This window comes from Tiliqua scincoides, chromosome 4 (genome assembly GCF_035046505.1).
Source record: "Tiliqua scincoides isolate rTilSci1 chromosome 4, rTilSci1.hap2, whole genome shotgun sequence".
NCBI classification, from domain to species: Eukaryota; Metazoa; Chordata; class Lepidosauria; order Squamata; family Scincidae; genus Tiliqua; species Tiliqua scincoides.
In genome coordinates, this window is record NC_089824.1 from 221502811 (window position 1) to 221524630 (window position 21820).

The 21820-nt window shown below is 50.6% G+C and overlaps 1 protein-coding gene across 1 annotated transcript; it reads left to right on the top strand.

Annotated features, from left to right (window-relative positions):
* Positions 1-9212: 9212 nt before the first annotated feature.
* On the top strand, positions 9213-19028 carry SNPH (syntaphilin). The gene is made up of 4 exons (XM_066626097.1): positions 9213-9256; positions 11111-11317; positions 16368-16517; positions 17774-19028. The coding sequence occupies exons 1-4, from the start codon at positions 9213-9215 to the stop codon at positions 19026-19028; spliced, it is 1656 nt and encodes a 551-aa protein (XP_066482194.1).
* Positions 19029-21820: the final 2792 nt, after the last annotated feature.

The following is a 21820-nucleotide window of genomic DNA, read 5'->3' on the forward strand; positions in this document are numbered from 1 at the left end:
GACCTCATCCTGGTGCTCTCCCCTACATCTGGCATTCTGACTTAACCCATTCCTAAAATCAGGAGGTTGCGCATACACATCATGGCTTGTACCCCATAATGGATTTTTCCTCCAGAAACTCGTCCAATCCCCTTTTAAAGGCGTCTAGGCTAGACGCCAGCACCACATCCTGTGGCAAGGAGTTCCACAGACCGACCACGCGCTGAGTAAAGAAATATTTTCTTTTGTCTGTCCTAACCCACCCAACACTCAATTTTAGTGGATGTCCCCTGGTTCTGGTATTATGTGAGAGTGTAAAGAGCATCTCCCTATCCACTCTGTCCATCCCCTGCATAATTTTGTATGTCTCAATCATGTCCCCCCTCAAGCGTCTCTTTTCTAGGCTGAAGAGGCCCAAACGCCGTAGCCTTTCCTCATAAGGAAGGTGCCCCAGCCCCGTAATCAGCTTAGTCGCTCTCTGATTAGTCCCTTCACCTGATTAGATAAATCCATCCCTGTCCTAAAAGCACTTTGCCCTGCTCTTAGTATTCCCAAGATGTGTTTTTTGAGTCTTTATGGGTAGTGAAGAAATACTTCTGCTTGGCTCCTGTCCAGTCCAGGAGCAGCCCAGAATGTACCCTTGAATACAACAACATGCATCAGTGGGGTTTTGTGTGTTGTCCTGCCTGCAGCAGGCTCTACTGCTCAATCTTAGCAGCTCCTAGAGAGGCGGTATGGACACCATGGACTGTAGTCTGTCAGCTGTGAAGACTGGAAGACTGTATAAATAAGTTGGATCCAGTCAAGACAGAATCCAGACAAGACAAATGTTGTTTATTAGAGCTTTGACTGACTTGGGAATGGATTTACAACCTGACTGGGGTTGCATTCCCCCGAAAGGGCAGCATGGAGAGTTCTCCTCAAGCCGGCATTCCTGATCGAGGGCCAAACAACAGAGGTGTGAAGGACTGCTGTTTACCTGCTTCATCTGGTACAGCAACTGCAGCTGTACCTGAAGAAGTCAGGCCATGCCCTGGCCACCTTTAGAGTAGATTTCTGCAAAGTACTTTCCTGTGGCTGACCTTGAAACAGTTTGGAGGCTTCAGCTGCTGCAGGACATGGCTGCACAAGTGCTAATGGGGACAGTGTGCTAGGAGCACACCATCCCTATATTGCTCAGGTTGCAAAAGGCTGCTGGTTTTGATCTTTAAAGTCCTAACGGGCCTGGATCTGAAGGTAACCAGATTTGAAACAGGGTCAGTCCTGAGTCAAAACAAAACAAAACAGCCTGAAGAAAACACAGGTCATGGTTCAGGATGTGGACTCACCTCCCTGCATTAGTCTCTGAGCATGAACTGGAGGTTGTCCATGACTTTGTGTACCTTGGCTCAACGATCTCCGACACACTTTCTCTCAATACCTAAACAAGCGCATCGGTAAAGCAGCTACCACGTTTTCCAGACTCACAAAGAGAGTCTGGTCCAACAAGAAGCTGACGGAACATACCAAGATCCAGGTCTACAGAGCTTGCGTCCTGAGTACACTTCTGTACTGCAGCGAGTCATGGACTCTCCGCTCACAACAGAAGAGGAAACTGAACGCTTTCCACATGTGCTGCCTCCGACGCATTCTCGGCATCACCTGGCAGGACAAAGTTCCTAACAACACAGTCCTGGATCGTGCTGGAATCCCTAGCATGTATGCACTGCTGAAACAGAGACGCCTGCATTGGCTCGGTCATGTCGTGAGAATGGATGATGTCCGGATCCCAAAGGATCTCCTCTATGGAGAACTTGTGCAAGGAAAGCACCCTACAAGTAGACCACAGCTGCGATACAAGGACATCTACAAGAGGGATCTGAAGGCCTTAGGAGTGGACCTCAACAAGTGGGAAACCCTGGCCTCTGAGCGTCCCGCTTGGAGACAGGCTGTGCAGCATGGCCTTTCCCAGTTTGAAGAGACACTTGGCCAACAGACTGAGGCAAAGAGGCAAAGAAGGAAGGCCCACAGCCAGGGAGACAGACCAGGGACAGACTGCACTTGCTCCCAGTGTGGAAGGGATTGTCACTCCCGAATTGGCCTTTTCAACCACACTAGACGCTGTTCCAGAACCACCTTTCAGAGCGCGATACCAGAGTCTTTTGAGACTGAAGCTTGCCAACAACAGTCCTGAGTGTTCACACTCAGGCTGGGTATAATCTGAATGGCCACAGGTCAGTCATCAAAGAGTAAGTTGGATACCTAGTGCAGATAAATCCTGGTTTGTAGCATTCTGGTTTGCGTTCTCTGCTTCTTTCATGTTCTGGCAAGCTCCTAGTCCATAAGGCCAAATGTGATTAATGTCTGGTGAAATCGCAGAATTTAAATGGAGGAGGAGGTCTGATTCTGAGCAGGATTTCCAGTGAGCAGCAGGTGATTCTTTAGTACCCTGTGTACTTTAATGGCTCTTCCTGTGAGCAGTGGCAGGAACTAGGAATTATACAAAACAAGTACTGATTTGCAGAATGTGTTGGGGTTGCAGAATCAGCTTTTCTTGGCGAAGAATTTTGGTGTATATTTAAATGGCTTTCAGTCTTGAGGCTGAGGCCATAAATAACGCTCAGACAGGGTATCTCCCCCTTCCATGGCTTGGATGCTGCAAGTCCAAATTACATTTTCTTCTCCCTGGTTCGCAGCTGCAGCAGTGACAGTTTTGCTCTGCTGAGTCACTGCTCCGGCAGAGAACATCCTCATCCTCCCAGCCCTCATAGAAGTATGTAGAGAGTTGGCTTCTCCCCAACCCCATGTTTATCAATTTGAATTTTCTTTCCTTAAGTGGCAGCAGTGAAATGTCCCTTGTTGCTGTAAGGATAGTGGTGAAAAGAGGACAGGCTTCTAGTCTCAGGGATGTGGAGGCCAGGAGCAGGTACACCTGTGCATGCTCCTGTACAGCTTAGGTTCAGGTTGCAGCCCCCATCTCTGCTCTCAGAAGCTTGATGGTTCTCACTGAGTTTTGCATAGTTCTTCCCGCTTTCCATTCCACTTTGCATGCCTGTCTCTTGCAGATTGAGATCCTTCAGAAGGTGTCTTCATGAAAGCATCCCAAACTCCTAGTGCTGCTGGTCAAGGCCGTAGCTCCGTATTGCAGCCTGGCTGGGTAGGAGTTTGTCCTGATCTGTTACATCATTTGCAAGAAAATAGTGGCCCACCTTTTCAGTATATTGCTGCTTCTCTTTTTCTGCATCAAACTCCTCAATTTTTCCATAAAAGGCCGCAGTTAGATTTCTTCGTTGCCAATTTTATACAGGGCTCCTGTGCTGCAGAAGAAATAACTTGCTCACTTTTTATTGCAACCAAACAAGCAGGCTTCTTTATGGTTGTTCAGCTGACTTGCACAAATAGATTTTTTTTTGTTTTGTTTTAAATGAATAATTAATGGTAGAAGCAGAAGCAGGGCAGGGCAGGGCAGGGGAGGACATGATTTTCAGGCTGCCTGCCAAGTCCAGGGCCAGATATTGCACATACCTGGTCCTTTCTGGACTATAAGGGATCTGCAAGGCACCTCCGCACCTAGTCTGGGCAGTCACCTCTGCCTGAGAGGCTGGTGTAGTCCCTTAAAAGCTAAAATGTTGCAGTCTTCCCAGGATAAATGGGTGAAGCTCACATCTTGTTTGGGTGGTGCATAGCTTGCCTTATACTGTATATTTTTATTTTTAGGCAGCTTTTCCACCAAAAAGACCTCTAAAGCAGCATAGAACACAGAACAAAAACACTGCAATAAAGTTTGTAAACCAATAAAATATATTTTATTTATACAAATTATTTGTACGATTTATACAATTAAAAGAAAGTAAACCAGGACAGAGCAGCAAAACCCTCCCCAGCAGCAAAACAAACTGTGGGGGTGGCGGGGAGGGGATAATCCAGACATTCTCAAAAAGTTGGTGAGATTTGAGGCCTGATGAATGAACCTGCCTGGGGTGGAGTTTCAAGCCCTGAACAGACCCTGCCCCACAGGTCCTCCAGCAGCGCTTTAGCCAGTAGTGGGTCACCACGTAGCACGACCTTGGCAAATGCGCAGGTCTTGTGGCCAAGGCGTTCCTTACGGTTATGAAGGGACACAGCGAGAAAGTGATGCTGCAGGTCTGAATCCAAATTTGGCACCACCTCTTTGAGGGCCTCTTTTTTGGAAATAAGGAGGACTGCAGTGCAGGTCTCTTCTTAGCAGGGTTCGGAACTCAGCTCAGATGACTGGCAGCCCAATCCTATGCATGCCTACTCAGAAGTAAGTTCCATTAGAGTCAGTGGGGTTTACTCCCAGGGAAGTGTGGATAGGATTGGGCTGTCAGACTCGAGTTGCAAAAATGTGTGACTTTGGGTGACTCGGCAACTCACGAGTCGTGCATGTGGAAGAGTCTGAAAAAGACTAGAGTCGGGGACCCCCTGGACTCGGCACTCATCTCCACATGTGCTGACTCAAGTCTGCCTGTGTCTGGTGGTGCTTGCTGTTTTCGCCACATGAAAAACCTTGAGGGGCCAGCATTCCGACCGGGCAAGCAGCAGGGAGTGCCAGCCGGGAGGCAGGGAAGGGGTAGTGCATCCGATCGGGAAGGGGGAGGTGGGAGAAAGCTCAGTTGCTCATCTGTGATAGAAAGGAAGGAACAGATGACCATTGAACAAAGGATGGGCAGTCTGGTGTTTTCGCTGGCTGAGGGAGAGGCACCTGTGGCCCACGAAGTCCTTGGGTCTTGGGCCATATTCGACTTTAAACCCTGTTTGAGGGCAACAGCTTGTGCGATCTGCTCTGAAATCCCTATGAATTCCACAACTGGATGTGCCGGTCTCCTTTGTGAAGGGAAAACCGTGGGTGGTCTGACACCAGAGCCAGCCTGCAGCTCCCCCACTTCACTGAGCCTTCGTCATTGCTCCAGCCTTGGCATGACAACAATTGTATGTTCCTGGTTTTCATGGATTATTTTTTCCTTTCCTCCCACTCCATGTGTCGCCATGGAGAAGGTCTCTTAGAACACTTTATCTTTCTCTTTTTAAAAAAACATAAAATACCAATTACTGGTAGGTTTTTTGGGGAGGGGGAATCTTGTTTTGTTTTTCTTTTGCACTGAGCCTGAACTGTGGGTTGCTGTTGATTGCGCTGCTTGTGTGAGCTCTCATCCAAATGTGTGGACTCGCGTGGGCTCCAGTGTAATGCAGTCTGAGAGTTCTTCCTGTGGTGATGAATCTGTTGTGGCCCATTCCATTTTGCTAATTTCTGGACCCAACTCGGTGCCAATGGGCCTCCCTCCCCTTTCTTTTTCTCTGCTATGTTTTCACTGTGACACCTTGAAAGAAGCACCGTTGCAGAAAGTCTACAGGGCCAGGCCAGGCGGGTCATTTTGTGGGTTGCTTGTCTTAGTTTATGGGAAGTGGCAAGAACGGTCCCTTCTAGCCAGCCCACCCACTGGGACTGGTATGTGCCTATCTGTTAGGCATACCAGCCCATCTCACCAGGTCAGACAGTGGGGTGGCATGCCCAGGTGGTCATAAAGCTCCCAATCAGACAGGGCAATGAATCCAGGGGCCCAGTCCTATTAGGGTCTTGTGCTACCAAATAGGCAGCTGTTGTAAAGGGCAAATGCCATTTTGTGCAGCTAGGCCCCCACTGCAAGTGGTGAGCAGCCACAGTGGTGCACCAGCCCGCTGTCCACAACCCTGGCGCCAGAAAGGCAGCATGGGGTGGGGAGGCAGGAGGTGAGCAGAACAGGGCAGAGATGGGAGGAAGGCAGATTGAGGCCAGGAAAGGGGCAGTATTAGTGGCACTGCTACTATCCTAATAATAGAAGAAGAGCTCCGCTGGATCAGGCCATAGGCCCATCTAGTCCAGCTTCCTGTATCTCACAGCGACCCACCAAATGCCCCAGGGAGCACACCAGACAACAGGCACAACCTGTGTCCTGCATCTTCCCAGCCTCAGCCCACCTTTCAGGTCCACTCAGACCCATACCTCGACACAACCCCACTGTTTGTTTGCAGAAGCAACCTGCAGAGAATATGGTGGAGGGAAGGGCAGGGAGTGCCCCCGGACCGCTTGGCTTCTGCCACCAGCTCCTCCTTATCTGCCTGTATGCTTCTGGGTGAGCCTGCTCAGCAGAGCCCCTCCTGTTCTGAAGAAACAACCAGGCAGGCAAAGAGAGGCTTGGGGTTTGCGTGTGCTGGCTCTAGAAGCAAAGCCACACAAATGGGGACAGAAATTGGGGTGCTGCTGCAGGCACTGTGTCAGCTTGGACCAGACCTGTATACAAACACCAAAAACAATGGGTCTTATCCCTGCTCAGGGCCTGATCCTATCCAACCTTCTAGTGCCAGTGCAGCCACAACGCAGCTCCAAGGTAAAGGAACAAATGGTCCCTTTCCTTGAGGGGGCCTCTGTGACTGCCCCCCCCCCACAGGATGCAGCATGTGCCTATTGGCATGGCTTCATCTGTGTTGGAAAGCTATATAGGATCAGGCCCTCCCAGTGGATTTCCCTCTCCCCCCCCCCCCCATTTTTCGAAGATGTGTGTAAGCATTCATTTGTAGGATGACTGTGGATGTAGAGCAGGACCTGGAAAAGGGTTGTACTGCCTGCTGCTTAGGTGGGTTTGGGGTTTGCACTTTTACTGGTTTGAAGAATGTGTATATTTGGGGGGAAGCTGCGAGAAGAGGTGAAGCTCCCCCTTGGCTGGTCAGCAGGACTGAAACTATGGCAATCAACAGGCCATCTATAAAGAAGCAATACATTCTCACAGCTCGATGCTACAGACAGTGATAACTAAGCATTTCCTGCATGCAGCTGTTTTCAAGGGAAGAGGAGGCACCTCTGGAGTGCGCACTGGCACGTTCAAGGTGATCCAAGCCAACACCTCTGCTGCGACGTGTGCTTGGGAAGCTGCCTTCCTGCTGTGTCCTCCGTCAAGTGTGAAATTAGCCTCTGATGTTCCAATGTGAGGTTGTTCAAAAATACCCCAAAACTGGCTAAAATAAAGGTCGTTCTTGCACCCCAGTCCTGCTGCATGTTTACTCAGCAGCAAATTCCATTGAGTCCCGTGGGTTTGCTCCCAAGGAAAGGTGTTTACACTCACTTCTGAAAACATATTGTGTTATGCGCAGACGGGTTTCTTAAGCATCACGTATTTGCAGGCTGGCCCAAGCCCCGCAGGGCCTCTCGGTTTTCCCGCACCCCAAATTGTCTCCTGCGCTCCTAGTTTCCTGCACTCTTGTGCTGCTGAAGTGATATGTTTTCCCTGCTCTGTGCTGCAGTCAGCAGGCTGTGCTTTGGCTGCGGCGCTTCGCTCCCAGCAGGCAGGCAAGCTGGGTGATGACTAATCTTGGCGCATTAGCAGAAACCCCTGCAGCTTTGCATCTTGAGGAGGCCGGCTCCATCGATCTGGGAGCTTTTATTCAGAGAGGTGGGCGGCTTTGGGTGTTGCTGGAGACCTCAGCAGGTGCCTCCCCACTTCCCTTCCTCTAAGGGCGTGAAGGCAGGCAACTAAAAGGCAAATGTTAACTGTGTTCCTGCCCCCTTCCTGTGATTGTGAAATTCAAGGCGGTTTGCTCGAGTGGAGAAAGACATATGGCCTGCCAACATATCAAAGACATACGACATCTTTGTGTGAAAGAAGACACTGATTACTTGTATGTTGGGAGGAATTGGTAGAGAGACAGAGAGCAGCATCTTCTGATGCTGGACACTCCAAGGTAGACTCAGTGTGAGCCCGGGGCCTAGAGACTCAGAGCACAGCATGCTGTTTTTGCTGTGCCTCATTTCCAGCCTTTGGTGCTTGTAGTCTAGAAGACCATCCTCTGAAACTGGGCCAAAACTGTGGGCAATTCCCTACCTCCCAGTTCCATTTGCTCTGTCTGCTGCTTCTCTTCTCTTCTCCACACCCCACCTCCACCCCCAATGTTATTCACCCATCATTGTCCCTAGAGGCACAATTTAGTGTTACCTAATTGCCCATTGATTGATTAATGGCTTAATGGCTGTGTCAGTTGTCCCTGGTTTTGTTGGACTGTGCAGTGAGGGGTGAGTTGGACAGTGGAGAGATAATGGGGGCACATCCTTCTTGCAAGGGGAACTTTGGCAGACTGTCACCCTCTCACTTTGGCCTAATGGGAAATGCTCTCTGTTTCTGTCTGCCGCAGGTGGCTTGAGCTCCAAATGGCACAATGAGTTACTTTGGAGTTGGGACATCCCCAAAGGAAATGCATATCCACCTTTGTGTCTTTCGAGACTGAAGGTGGCCAGCCATCCACCTTTTTGACTTTGGTTTTAAACGCTTCTGCTTGTTTTAAACCTAGTTTTAGTTCTAGGTTAAGAAAGAATTCTCCAAAGTGGCAGCCAGTAGTGTAGCTACAGGGGAGGGGGTAGGGTAAGAATTACATGGCACATGGTGGCACCTGCAGTACTTACCCTGACATCTCACCTGTAGCAACCCTACTGGTGACAGCCCAAGCTGGCAACCCATAGACAGGATCCGGCTCACAATGATGCAAGTAGACAAAAGGAGGACCAGGTCGTGCTTGGGCAGGAGAGAAGAAGAGGCATTACAGAGAGAGTGAGAATGGAAGTCAGCCAGTTGGGGCCAAGAATGGGGTGGGGGAGAGAACGGGGTGCAGTTCCTCGGGACCACAACCTCCCTGGTTGTGGCAGAATTTCAGTGACCAGGCAGGCAAAACATTGTGCTCAAAAAGGAGGCCTTGGGTTTGGATGTAGCGACCAGGGCCTCCAGGAGGAGTTTTATCAGGGGGAACAAAATTTATTTTGGGCCCCTTTGCAAAGGGGAGGGTGGTGACAGGTGAGCGGAATAGGGGCAGGGGGGGCAATGCAGGTTGAAAGGAGGGTAGAGACAGCTGGAAAAGTCTTTGGAGCCCAGGTCTACCCGCCCGTGTGGCATCAGTAGTGTCCCCAGCATCCCCAGTCATGGCAATGTTGCCAGCATCCCATACGGGCAAGAAGTCTGAGTAGATAGGAAAATGTCAGATCCCAAGAAATTTCTGGGCCCCCTCCTTTGGCTCCTGGGCCCCCCTTTTTACCCTGGGCCTGGGTACAAATTACCGCCTTTACTCCCCTCTGCTAGGCCCTGGTAGAGACTCTGTCATGGAACTTGCAACTGCTGATGTTGGTTCACTCACTGGACACTTCCTTTTTCTGCCTGTCTTTCCCCCCAGCTGGAGTGGCCATTGGCTCCCCTTCCGAGACCTGCAGTGCCATTGCTATGTCCCTGCCGGGGAGCAGACGACCCTCCACGGGATCCCGAAGGTGAGCATGTTGGACTTGATTCACTCCACATGACAGAGGGGTCTTCCTTGCTGCCAATTCACAGTGAAGGGTTTGCTCCGGGGACTTGGCCACACCTTTGCACGTGCTGCGTTTCACATCAGCACATTCATGCGGCAAAGAGAGTAAGGAGGCTCTCCAGCTGTATGGAAGAGGCCCCTTCTCTTTTGGAAGGAAGGAACTGCTGCCTAGTCCCTTGTGAGGGACCACAGAGCCCCAAGGAAGGAAGGGTGGACGATTCCTTGGGACTGCTGCAGCCCGATGTCGCATGCTGATACTCACCCTTCAGCACATATTTGCATGTGTGCTCACCTGCCGTGCATGCACAGAGCACCTCATGAGTCCTCTGTCACAGTAACCAAAGCTGGAAGTTGCGCTTCAGTTCTGCTTAGCTAAGGCAGGTGTTGGAGGCAGTCTCTACTTCCTCTGTAGCGGGAGTGGTCTTTGGTCCTAAGGATTTTCAGTATAAAAGTTGCTACATTTCCCCTGAAGCTGTGGCAGCTTTGGAGAGAACCAAGGTCTTTGATGCTCTTGTGCCTAAACACATGGTGTGGGACGACCTCTCCTTAGGAGCTGGGTTGTCAACCTCTTTAGCAGACCTACTTCTGTGCCTTTCATTCAGGCCTGCACAGTCAGCCAGGTGCAGCTCACCTGCGTACCAGGCAGAGGGGCAAGCAGGGAGTTGAACCCTTAAAGATTTGGGTTGAGTTCTGGTTCAGATGCTGACTCATGCGACAGGCGCACGGTTCGGATGTCAGATGCTAACATTCGAAAATGCTTCAGGAACTAGTGGCTCACCAGAACACATGTTCTGGCGGCGTAATGTGCTTTCCAGCTGTCGCAAATGCCAGAAGGGGGCAGGGGGAGGGCAGAATGGGGAGGCTACAGGAAGGAGGATGGATTGTGTCTGGGAACCATCGCTTGTGTTTAAGGGTTCAGGTCTGAGTCAGCTTCAAGGCAACCAAGAGGTTTCAGGTTTCGATTAAAAAAAAATCTACTTTGAACTGGTTTTTAGGTGTAACCCCCTGGGAGCAGAGCGGGTTTAAAAAAATAAAAAAATCCACCAACCTTTTTCTGAGAAAGGACTCATTGCTCAGAATCTGTCTCAGGTGCTGAGTGATAGAGGGACTCTTTCATGGAGATGGAAAGATGTTTGTTCGTACTGGTGGAACAGGGAGGATCCACCAAATATTTTTGTTATTTAAATGAAGGGGGGCTTCTTCACCTTGCCCATGGGGGGAGTAAACTGAAGTGAAAACTGTTCATTTGACCATGAGTGAAGCTGCCTGCTGGAGGTCTGTCTTTGTGGAAGGTCTGTCCTTGGTGACAGAAGTCTCTTCCTTGGAGATCTGCAAGAAGAAACAGGGAGGAATAAGTGAGGGGTGCTTTGTGTCTGGGGCACTCCATGGAGCCTGTTCCAGCCCTTTGATTCAATATGAATCTTTCCCATTTAGGTTGCCAGGGTTTGACCAAGGAAGGGAGGTCATGTTGGCAACCTTCCGTCTCGAAAGACTATGGTATCGCGCTCTGAATATCGCACCTCAGGAAGGGAGGTGCCTGTTCCATTTTAAAGCAACATTTTGAGTTTATAAAATCTGTTGAAACCAGGGACGTGCAGAGGGTGGGGAGGCAGGTGAGGTCTGGGGGATTGGCCCGTAGTGGGGGGCTCACGGCACCCTCCCCCGCCTGCCTTTGCTGCTGCTTCACTAACCTGCTTGCAGAGACCGCTTGTGCAGCGTCCCTTTTTGAACACCACCTGTTTGTTCTTGTCCCTGTTTATTTTCTTTTTCTTCCTGTCTCTGTGTATCTGTGTTTCTTCTTGGGTGGTTTTTGAAGTCGTGAGTTTTATGGAAGGAGTGGCTTTGCCTCGTTCTTTAAGTCTGCAACGGCCCCTGCCACTCCGACTGAGAAACGGCCTCTTCTTCCCGCCTCCAGGCGCCCCTCCCCGCCAGTGAGCATGCGGGACACCTACGGCACCTCCTCGCTCAGCAGCAGCAGTAACTCCGGCTCCTGCAAAGGCAGCGACAGCAGCCCCACCCCAAGGTAACCCTGGGCTCTTGTACCGTCAGTGCGCCACCGGGGGCATCCCCAAGCACTTCGGAATTGCCAGGCCATTGGCCAGCGTCCTGTGGGCAGCTCCACAAGCAGAGTGAGGTAGAGAAGGCCACACCTTCTTGCTTGTTGGTGGCCCGCATCTCTTAACCAGAGGTGGCCTGCTCTGAACATGATGTTTTCATGTGGCTGTTTCTTTCTACTGCCACTGCAGAACTGGAAGTCTTCAGCTGGCCTCAACAGTAGCTTAAGCATGATGTATTCTGATGTTGAACTCAGGTGGTCAAAAGTGCCTATCGCAGCAATTTTCCACATTTTTCACTGCACAGTGATCTCTGAGATCGTCACCTCTTGTGAGGCCATCTGCAGCTTCCAGGAGACTCTTCTGGGTTCTGCAGCTCTGTTTCAGGGGCGGCCATCTATAGTAACTAATTGTCCCTCTTCCTCCACCGCCAGTGAAGGAAGGATACACAATTTGTTCCTATAGACAGTTGCCCTAGAAACAGAGCTGCAGAACCCGGAAGAGTTTTTCAGCTATTTTCAACCGCTGTTCTCCAAACTCCTGCGGCACACCTGCAGACCTTCTGTGGTTAAAATCTCTGGTCTGTCAGTTTGAGAGTGAAGCAGGACCACTCCAAAGGGGGGGGGGAAAGTGTGCAAGTCTGTAAATTAAAAGAAAGGCTTCAACACCCCTCAAAACAGCCACGTGAGCTTCTAAGCCCTTCCAGAATGCAGAGGACCCTGCCAGAGCAGTTGAGATGGGTAATATGGGTATCCATTGAGGGTACTGGTTGAAAGAAGAAGAAAAAACACTGGGAAATGGGGAGAGAGGAGGAGAGAGTGGGGTCCTAGACACAGAATGAGACGTGAGCATAAAACCAACTGGTGGTAATAAGCTTATGGTCTTGTGTTTGCTTGCCAAGGCCTAATAGGTCAAGATTTTGTCCCAGGGCTGATTCCATATTGGAGAGCAGCTATTTCACAACCGCAGTACTGTAAAAGGTGGCACGACCTTCCCAGACTGTATTTTGGCCTCTGCTCTATGCATGAAAATAAGGATAAATCAGGCCAATTATGGATCCCTCAACTTCATCACTGACATCCCTGTTGATGCTGAACCAGTTCCTAGTCCATGCCAGACAGCAGGAGAGAACTTTGAAGACTCCAGTCAAAGACATGATGCAGCTGCTGGTTGAATTCTTCCCTCCCCAAGTTGTGCTGTCTGGTCCAACCCTGTGACTTCATGTGTTATGCCTTATTGGCCAAGGCAGGGTGATGATGCTCATTATCATGACCTCCTGAATGCGCACAGTGCTGGTGTGCTGAGTTGGCAGCGCCAGAGTCTTGGTAATGTGTCTTTCCATTCAGAGTATAAACATCAGATATAACCACCCCTCCCACAAGCTTTTGTTTTCACTCCCAGTTCAGTTCAGTGATCAAAGGGTCACTTTTCTTGGCAGTTGAGGCCTCGTTCTTAGAATGGTTGCCAAATGCTACATCCTCATTCCATTGAAGGGCCGTCAGCTACCATCACACTTGAATTGAGAAGGCAGTCTTCTTATGAGGAAGTAGTAAAACGGGCGATGTGATCAAAACTGATATAAGGAACAGCCGTGGCAGCAACTGAGGGAACAAAATCCTAGCCAATCATACAAGCTACCTAACGGCAGCCACCTTGCCAAAGCTAAATAGGTCCACTTAGTACCTGGGTGGGTGATTATCTGAGAACTTCACATACTCCACCTTGAGGTCCATGATGGAAGGAGGGCAGGAGGTGTCCCCCCCCATTATTAAAATGAACACTTTGTATCATTAAAGCATGTTTCACTCTCCCTACTCCCTCAACCATCAGGGGTGGGTTTTTTTTGAGCATCCTGGGAGTCCTTTCGGGGAGGACAAGAGAGTGCTAGAGACTGGAGGCAGTAGCGTAGCTAGAGGGGGTGCAAAGCACTAAGTTTTGCAGGGAGCCTCACTGCACCTTGTAAACAGCCCCTCCCCCTTAGAGCCATTTCCGACCACTAGAGCAAAATGGAGGTGTGTGCTTGCATGGCACAGTGAGGCTCCCTGCAAAACTTAATGCTTCCCCCTCTAGCTATGCTACTGACTGGTTTTTTTTCCTCCTAATAACTGTCCATTTACAAGCCTAAAATTGAGCAGGCAGAGAGCAAGCAGGCACACAGACAGGCTGCGTTAGTCTGGGGGCAGCATTAGCCCAGCATCCCAAATTCCTGGGAAGTTGCTAGTCCCCAAGAAAATTTGACGCCACTTTTTCAGGCCATCTCTTTTGTCAAGCTCTTGGCTGCACTTAAAAGTCCCAAGCCCCACAGAACACACATTCCCAACAGGAGGCTCGTCTCGCCCCTGATGCTGGCAAGTAAATCTGACCCTCACTCCAACCTCAAGGAATATGACTTGTCTGCCAATGTCTGCTAAGCAAGCATGTTCAACTGTCAAGCCAAATACTGTACACAAGTGAACATGACTGCAATGAAAACTAATGGAAAATCTTTTTCTTTTTAATGATCTCTTTGGGATCCAGATTTCCCAAACTTAGGAGCAGAGCTCTGGGTGGTAGTTGTGGAGAGTGCAATGAAAGCTGCTGTTTGGTGTATCTTACAAGGGTCTTTGTTCTGAATGTGTTGAGCCTTCCTCTGTGTTTGTTCATTTGCTGTGTCATTTGTCTGCTTCTCACTGCATTATCCCACCCAGGACAAAGGCAGTGTTGCCTTTCTGTATTCTTGCTAGGGTTTAGAAAGGGAATAGGAAGAAACGTTTGAGCGCACCATAATCTGACCTCACAAAATTCAAGTGGCGGCGGCGGCGGCAGCGGCATTCATGTACATGGCATTTTGCCAAAGTGTCTGAAGCTGAAAACATAGGTTCCTGCCCTGAGGAGCTTACAGTCTAAATTTCAACAGTCAGCCTCCATTGGGAAGTAAGATATGCCTATTGCCTTTCAGCAAGGACATTTTCAAGGCCATGAACATTCTCTGCTGAATTTCCACTTAATGGGCTCTTACCATTTGTTACCAGATGTGCTTTTCAGTCATAAGTCAAATGGTACACATGGCAGAACATCTGTTTCACGTGCTGGGCCCCTGTGTAGTGGCCAATGGCACTGCTCAGTGGCTTGGCAGGGAAGGAAGAGGGTGGCGAGGTTGAGGGTGGAACAAACAAGCTCTTATTGTGGGGATAATTTTACAAATGCTGAAGAGGAGAATCAGAATTAAAACAATTCCAGGTTTTGAGACTAAAATAAGGCACTCCCACCGGAGGAAATGATAGAGGCATCGTTGTCGGTTTGACAGCACACGGGACTGAGAAAGAGAGGGAGTTTGGTGGACTGATGGCGAGGCTGCACCAAGGACCAAGGTCACCAGTCTTTTCTGTGCTGACTGGTGGCAGAAGGTATGGGGCTAGAAGGCTGGGAACAAGTGATCCTTCTGTTCCAAAGCGAAGTATAGCTAGGCGGAAAGGGCTTGGGTGCAAGCCCGGAGGTTAGGCGATGGCCACAGCTGTTCAAGGAGAGCTTAAGCTGCTTTTTGGGAAGGTGGGGGCACATTGCAAATTGGTCCACAAAGTATGACTGTCCAGCCCAGGCTGGCACCGCAGCTTTAGTTGTGCTTGAGGAGGGAAGGGAGGAAAAAGGCTAGAAAGGGAAAAGGGGAGCTGGTGTGGCTTCCAGTCCTGAGCGCCAGCTTGGCACAGTGGTTCTTAGGCTGGAAAGGGAGGCAGGCAGCACCAGCGGGTCAAACAAGCCAGTGCAATGAGAGCCAGGCAGACAGACTGATGAGGGATGCAAGAACTCAAGGGTCTGGTGACCCCACTTCCTGTCCTTTTTCTCCCCATAGAATCTTATAATAATAATAATACAGGTATTTCGATACCGCCTTTCTTGGTCCTCAGATTTCTCCTTAGACTTTATTCAAGGCGGTTTACATAGGCAGGCAAATTTAAATCCCCGTAGGGATTTTTACAATTTGAAAGAAGGTTTCTATCTTTCAAGAAACCACAACATTCAGATGTTTCTTTCTTGATCTGGTCACAACATTCTGGCCTCCATCCTCCCACGCTCAGAGCAGATGGAATAGCTCGGCTCAGCTTGTCAGCTGCTTCAAGGTCGCACGGTGCCGGTGGCCTCGAACCGGCGACCTTCGGATGTTATCTTCAGGCAAATGGAGGCTCAACCCTCTTTGGTTGGGTGAGCTCATCAAGAAATCTCCTTGATAGCCCACCCCCAGCCTAAATGGGTGCTGCCCTTGTTTTGCACCTCCTCAAGGGAGGCACAAGAACTCCTGACAAACTCTAGAGGCCAGTTGCTTCCTTAGCATGAACTCTCTGATTGAATGCGTCTGTGGAGTTGTTGGAAACAGCCAGGGTTGAATGCCCTTTTTAGTGTCACTCACAAATGGCTTTGGGCCCGATGCTCTTCAGCTTCCAGCACTGACGCCAACAAGGCATACGCTGCATCCTGTGGTGGGGAGACAATCACAGAGGCCTCCTCAAGGTAAGGAAACATTTGTTCTCTTGCCTTGGGACTGCATTGTGGCTGCATCTGCGCTGGAAAGTTGGATAGGATTGGGCCCTTTGTTTACTTCAGATCAGGAAGCTCTGGGGATGTGGTCACATGTGCTGTTCAAGCAAGGTGTGGCCACCCATGGAGTTCTCTAAGGAGTAAGTATCAGGCAAGACTTCCTCCAGGCTAGCCCAGTTTGGGGGGGTGATAGCATTGACAGATCTAAAGTGTGGCTTCCTTTAGGCCTGTGGGATCTCAGTCCCCTAGTCATCAGTCCTGCTTCAAATCACAGTTGTGGCCTTGATCATGCTCTCGCTCCTGACAGGCACCCAGCGCTACATACGTGTGTGTACACATGTGCCATGCTTCACATGTTCGAATAAAAGCCATACAAGGGTTGCCAGGCAGCACAGACCCTAGCATTCTACCAAACAGCAGTTTTAGGGTGGGAAAGAGAGAAGGTCTGCAGGATCAGACCTACCAAGATCCTTGTTACTAAGCTGATTGATGATTTTTCTTCTCCAGGCGCCCAGTCAAGTATCTGCTGTGCAGCGATAATCATGGGATCAAGCCCCCAACCCCCGAACAGTACCTGACCCCTCTCCAGCAGAAGGAGGTCTGCATCCGTCACCTGAGAGCCCGGCTGAGGGACACTCATGAAAGGCTGCAGGACAGGTCAGTAGCAGTGTGGTTTCCTGGGGTAGGTTCAATGGAGACCCCGTCTGATTGGGAGGCATAATGCCAGGCAGGGTTAGACAGGCACCTGGTGCCGCTCCAGACGTTCTTGTTGGAGTAGTCCTAATGTTAATGATGACACCTGTGATGTCTGGGCCTGGAGAGCTCAACGGCTTGACCAGGCTTGCTGTGCTCCTGGGGGTCACTTGAAAGTGTTCTCTCCAGTGGCCGTTGCAGAAGCCTAGGAAACGGAATGGAGGCTCTGAGGTGCCCAGCACTGGAGTCACAGGCCGAATTAATAGGAAGGGCAGCCATCAGGTCACTGGCACTGGCTTGGATTGTGGAATCTGGTGCAAGGGGCTGTGGACCCCCTCTGCCTATTGCTCCCTGGGCAGTCGCACGCACCGTAAGTAGGAGGGGAGGCAAGGAAAACCACTCTCTTGTCCCCCTTCTGTCTTCTCCCGTCTTTCAGCTGTGCCTGCTACCCCTGAGTGGAAGTGTCTTCCTGGATTGCCTCCACCGAATATCTGGCCATTTATCTATTGATTCCAAATATTAATATTATGATAGGGAGGAACGCCGAGGTTGCCATCAGAATAATAAATAACGCTGTAGAAGTCACTCAGTATCACAATAAACAGCCCCCGGTAACAGACACCTTCCCCCATTAAGGGGGTTTTCCACTTGGCCCTAACTGGAAGATTCTGTGTGGAGTTTTAGGGCTAATGCTCTGCCCGGCTCAGTCATTGCGCAAGCGGCTTCTTTAGCTGGGCAAGAGTTCCAGTGGTGGAAGGGTGGTGGGGCTTCAGGGCTCCATGGGGCTTCCAGACCTTCCTGGTGGCTGGCTGAAGCTGCACGAATGATTTCAGATGGAATGTAAGTTGGCTGCATTTGCACAGGCTGCTTATAAAATCCGTTTTATATGTCAAAGTAATAAGCAGATCTACATAAAACAGCACAATTTATAGAAATTGTAGGCACAGAGGTACCTTTTAAGTGGTAGCTCCTTTATATCCAGCAGGGGGAGAATCACTTCCCTTCTCAGCCTAGCAGAGCATCTTTTCTAGTGGCTGGCGCTCTCTCTCTCTCTCTCTCTCTCAAATGAATGCAAAGAGGCCTGTTGATGAAGAGGAACAAATAGAAATGAGTTCCAAATGTTTGGGGGGGGAGGGCGGTCCTTTGGGATCAATGTATTTGCTTCCGTTTGTTGCAGAATTGGTAAGGACAGTGGCTGTCTGCTTGTCTGTCTGATCCAGGGATGCTGAAATTGATGACCTGAAGACCCAGCTCTCAAGGATGCAGGAGGACTGGATCGAGGAGGAGTGCCACCGTGTGGAAGCTCAGTTGGCCCTAAAGGAGGCCCGGAAGGAGATCAAGCAGCTGAAGCAGGTGATCGATACAGTCAAGAACAACCTGATGGAGAAAGACAAAGGACTGCAGAAGTACTTTGTGGATATCAACATCCAGAACAAGAAGCTGGAGACGTTGCTGCACAGCATGGAGGTGGCACAGAATGGAACCGTCAAGGAGGAGGGGGCTGCGGAATCCGCAGGCGGCTCTCCGGCTCGCTCCCTCACACGCAGCTCCACCTATACCAAGCTGAGTGACCAGGGTGCAGCTGACAGGAACATGGGCGGCTCCCAGACCATCTCGGTGGAGGAGGGCGCGGACAGCGGCTTCGTGGCTGCAGAGGACTCCCTGAGCCGGACAGACTTGTTGGACCACAGCAGCCTGCTGTCCTCGGGTGTGGAGTGTGGCACAGACGAGGCCTCCCTGCAGACCTCCTTCACCCTGGGATCCCAGGTGCCAACCAGCTCCACGTATGAAAAACTGATGGGGTCCCAGAACAGCGTGGAGGCTGCGGTGCAGGCCAGCTGCATGCAGGAGCAAGCCATCCAGACGGACTTTGTGCACTATCAGCCAGACCTCGATACTATTTTGGAGAAGGTCAGGAATTCCCAGGCTTGCAGCCTTGAAAGCCCCACGTCGGTGTGGGTGTCCGAAATGGAGAGTGCTGTGGAGCCAACGAGCTCAGAGACTCCTGGCCTAAGCCTCCCTAGGACCACAGACTCGCCAGCCACTGATCCCAGTTCAGTGGTGGTAGTGACCACAGGGGACCCTATGGAGAATCCTTCTGGGCAGCTGGACTCCCCAGGCCCCAGAGGCAACGATCCGGCAGTGCAGCAGCCGTCTAGTGCAAGCCGGTCCGTGAGCGTTTTGTGCGCCCCGGAAGACGAGGCTGCTGAGCCAGGCCAAGAAGCGGCGGCAGCCGCCACTGCCATGGAGCCCAAAAGTTACTGGAGTCGCCACTTCATTGTGGATCTTTTGGCGGTGGTGGTGCCGGCAGTGCCTACGGTGGCCTGGCTGTGCCGCTCGCAGAGGAGGCAAGGTCAGCCCATCTACAACATCAGCTCCCTTCTGAGGGGCTGCTGCACAGTGGCGCTGCACTCCATCCGCAAGATCAGGTGCCGTTCCGTGGGCAACGCGGACGGCGCCTGCTCCCAGCCATGAGCCTTCCTCGCTCCCCAGCCGATAGCGCATCGCACACGTGCTTCACCGAGAGAACAAGCTCCTGACCACAGCCAGAATTTAGCTGACCGCTGATTGTAGATTCCATCCACGCACTGGAATGTGTTTCTTTTCTTTCCTTTTCTGTATTTGTTTTTAGAGCACTTGAGCAACTTAACGAGGATTCTGACTCGCTGCGTTTTGGTTTATGCAAATAACTTGGGAAGCAGCAGGACTGCAGTTTCAGAAGCCCTGGAGGAATTGCAGATGGAATTCCTCTCTGCTCCAGGTGGCCAGAGGAGGCTGCCAACCTCTCTGCTGCGGGACCCCCACCCTGTGGGTGACAACGTGGCTTGTGGAATCCAGCCTGTCACCTCCCTTCAGGAAAGTTCTGCTCTTTTCCTGAACTCCTGGTTTTGCCTCTCTCCTTCCGCTGCGGGCCTTCTGTGAATGTGTTCAAGTGTTATTAGGAAGGCTCCCCACTGTCCTAGCCCATTTCTTTTTCTTCAGTGTGCTCCCTGGGGCATTTGGTGGGGCTGCTGTGAGATACAGGAAGCTGGACTAGATGGGCCTATGGCCTGATCCAGCAGGGCTGTTCTCATGTTCTTCTTCCTCCCCATGCGCCACTGGCCTTCTGTACGCCTCCTCCTCACTTGACCACCATCCCACCCTAGCTCTGGTTCCATCACTGTCTGTCTTGACTAAGGTTGTTAGATATCTCATCTGCCCATTTTCCTGATTCTGCAGAGGGAAGCAGAGAGCATATTCTGGCTGCCTGGCAATAGCAGGGGATACCTGCTCCTTTGACTCAAGAGAGAGACGATTGAAACGTTAGTTGCTAGACAACATCCCACCAGTGACAAGATGGCTGGCTTTGTGGCTTGGGGGGGGGGGGTGTTTAGGGAATCCTCCCCTCAATGAGCCACCCTGAAACCTCCTTCCAGGCTTTTTTGAAAGGATTCCTTTCTGTCCAAGGCAACTACTAGTTCTGAGCTCTTCCCAACATTTCTGAAGCATAAATAAGGATTTGCCAAAAATCTTCACAATTGGCCTTTTATCCCAAATGGGAAAGAAAATGTGATTGTATCTAATGTGATTTGACAGCAGTCTAGTTCTGCTGCTGAAATCTGGGTTTTGTCTGGTTTCATTTTGCCACAGTCACTGCCGGTGGCCGTGAGCAGACAGGGGGTTAGATAAATTCATGGAGAAGGACCAGTGGCAGCACATTTCTCAGCAAAGGTCAGTCTCAGTTGTGCAGGGCAGCCCTTTAATCCTAAGGCTTAGAAGGTGGCAGTAGAATTGTCAAGCTATTTCATATTCCGTTGTTTGTATTTTCATATATGTAGTCCAAGGCACCTGTTCCAACAGAATAGGGGTACATCTAGAAAGTGTCTCAGTGTTCAGCACATAATTCAGGCCACAATCCTTTGCTTCCTTTCCTAGGAGTAAGCCCTACTGAGCTCTCTGGGGCTTACATCCATGTAGGCTGGCGTAGGACTGTGCTGTCAGAAACAGACTGCTTTAGGAGCTCAATCCTATCCCCTGCAACACTCTAGCACAGGGGTGTCAAACATAAGGCCCGCAGGCTGGATGTGGCCCTTGGAAATAATTTCTCTTCCCCCCCCAGTATAATTCAACTCTCCCAGTATGATAATTGAGCTCTCTCATTTCTTGACATTATGAGCAAGATTTGCACCTTTTCTCTGTCATTTGCTGCTTAATGATGTCACTTCCAGCCCTCAGCAGGCGCCATACATGCTCTTCAGCCCACTATATGAAACAAGTTTGACAGCCCTGCTCCAGCATGCAGCCTCATGAAAAAGGGGCACACTGCATGCTGTGGTGAGGGGGAGGGCAACCTGAAAGCAAACAGGAGGTGAGTCAATGACATTTTGACTTCCTTCTGCATAACCTTACTGACCACCCATGGATCTCCTCGGGCATACACTCGCCATTTTGGTGGCACATTTCTGAGGAGAGAAACAGGGGTGGAGAGGTTTTGAAAAAAGGAGATAAGATCCAGTGTGTGCAAATGCCACCAGATCCACCCCATCCCTGTCCCCTGGTTCCTCCCCCAACATGCCCTGGGACTCCCCTTCCCTGCCTGTGAACCACCCCTATGCCAGCTTACCTGAATCAGAGCAGGTTGCCAGCCATGGCAGCATGCCCCCACTGCTTTGCCTAGGTGACCCAGAAATGGCTGGTAGTGGTGCATCCACTCATCTTGGTCTGTGGAACTCCTTGCCACAGGATGTGGTGATGGCGTCTAGCCTGGATGCCTTTAAAAGGGGATTGGACCAATTTCTGTAAGAAAAATCCATTACGGGGTATAAGCCATGATGTGTATGTGCAACCTCCTGATTTTAGAAATGGGTTATGTCAGAATGCCAAATGCAAGGGAGGGCACCAGGATGAGGTCTCTTGTTATCTGGTGTGCTCCCTGGGGCATTTGGTGGGCCGCTGTGAGATACAGGAAGCTGGACTAGATGGGCCTACGGCCTGATCCAGTGGGGCTGTTCTTATGTTCTTATCACCAGTAGCCAATTTACAGCAGTGGGACAGTGTCTGCATGATGCCATAAATCGGGTGTTAGGGGTGGGTTGTAAGTTCTGCTCTTTCAACCATATCTGAGTCACATTCCCAGGAGGTACAGGTGGGCAGAGGGCTGTTGTCTTCATGCCCTAATTTAGGGCTTTCCAGAAGTGTCTTGTTGGCCACTCTGAAAAGCAGTCTGTTTTGGTTCAGGATGGACCCCCTGATCCAGAGGGGCTCTTCTGCAGGGCTCTTCTGCCATT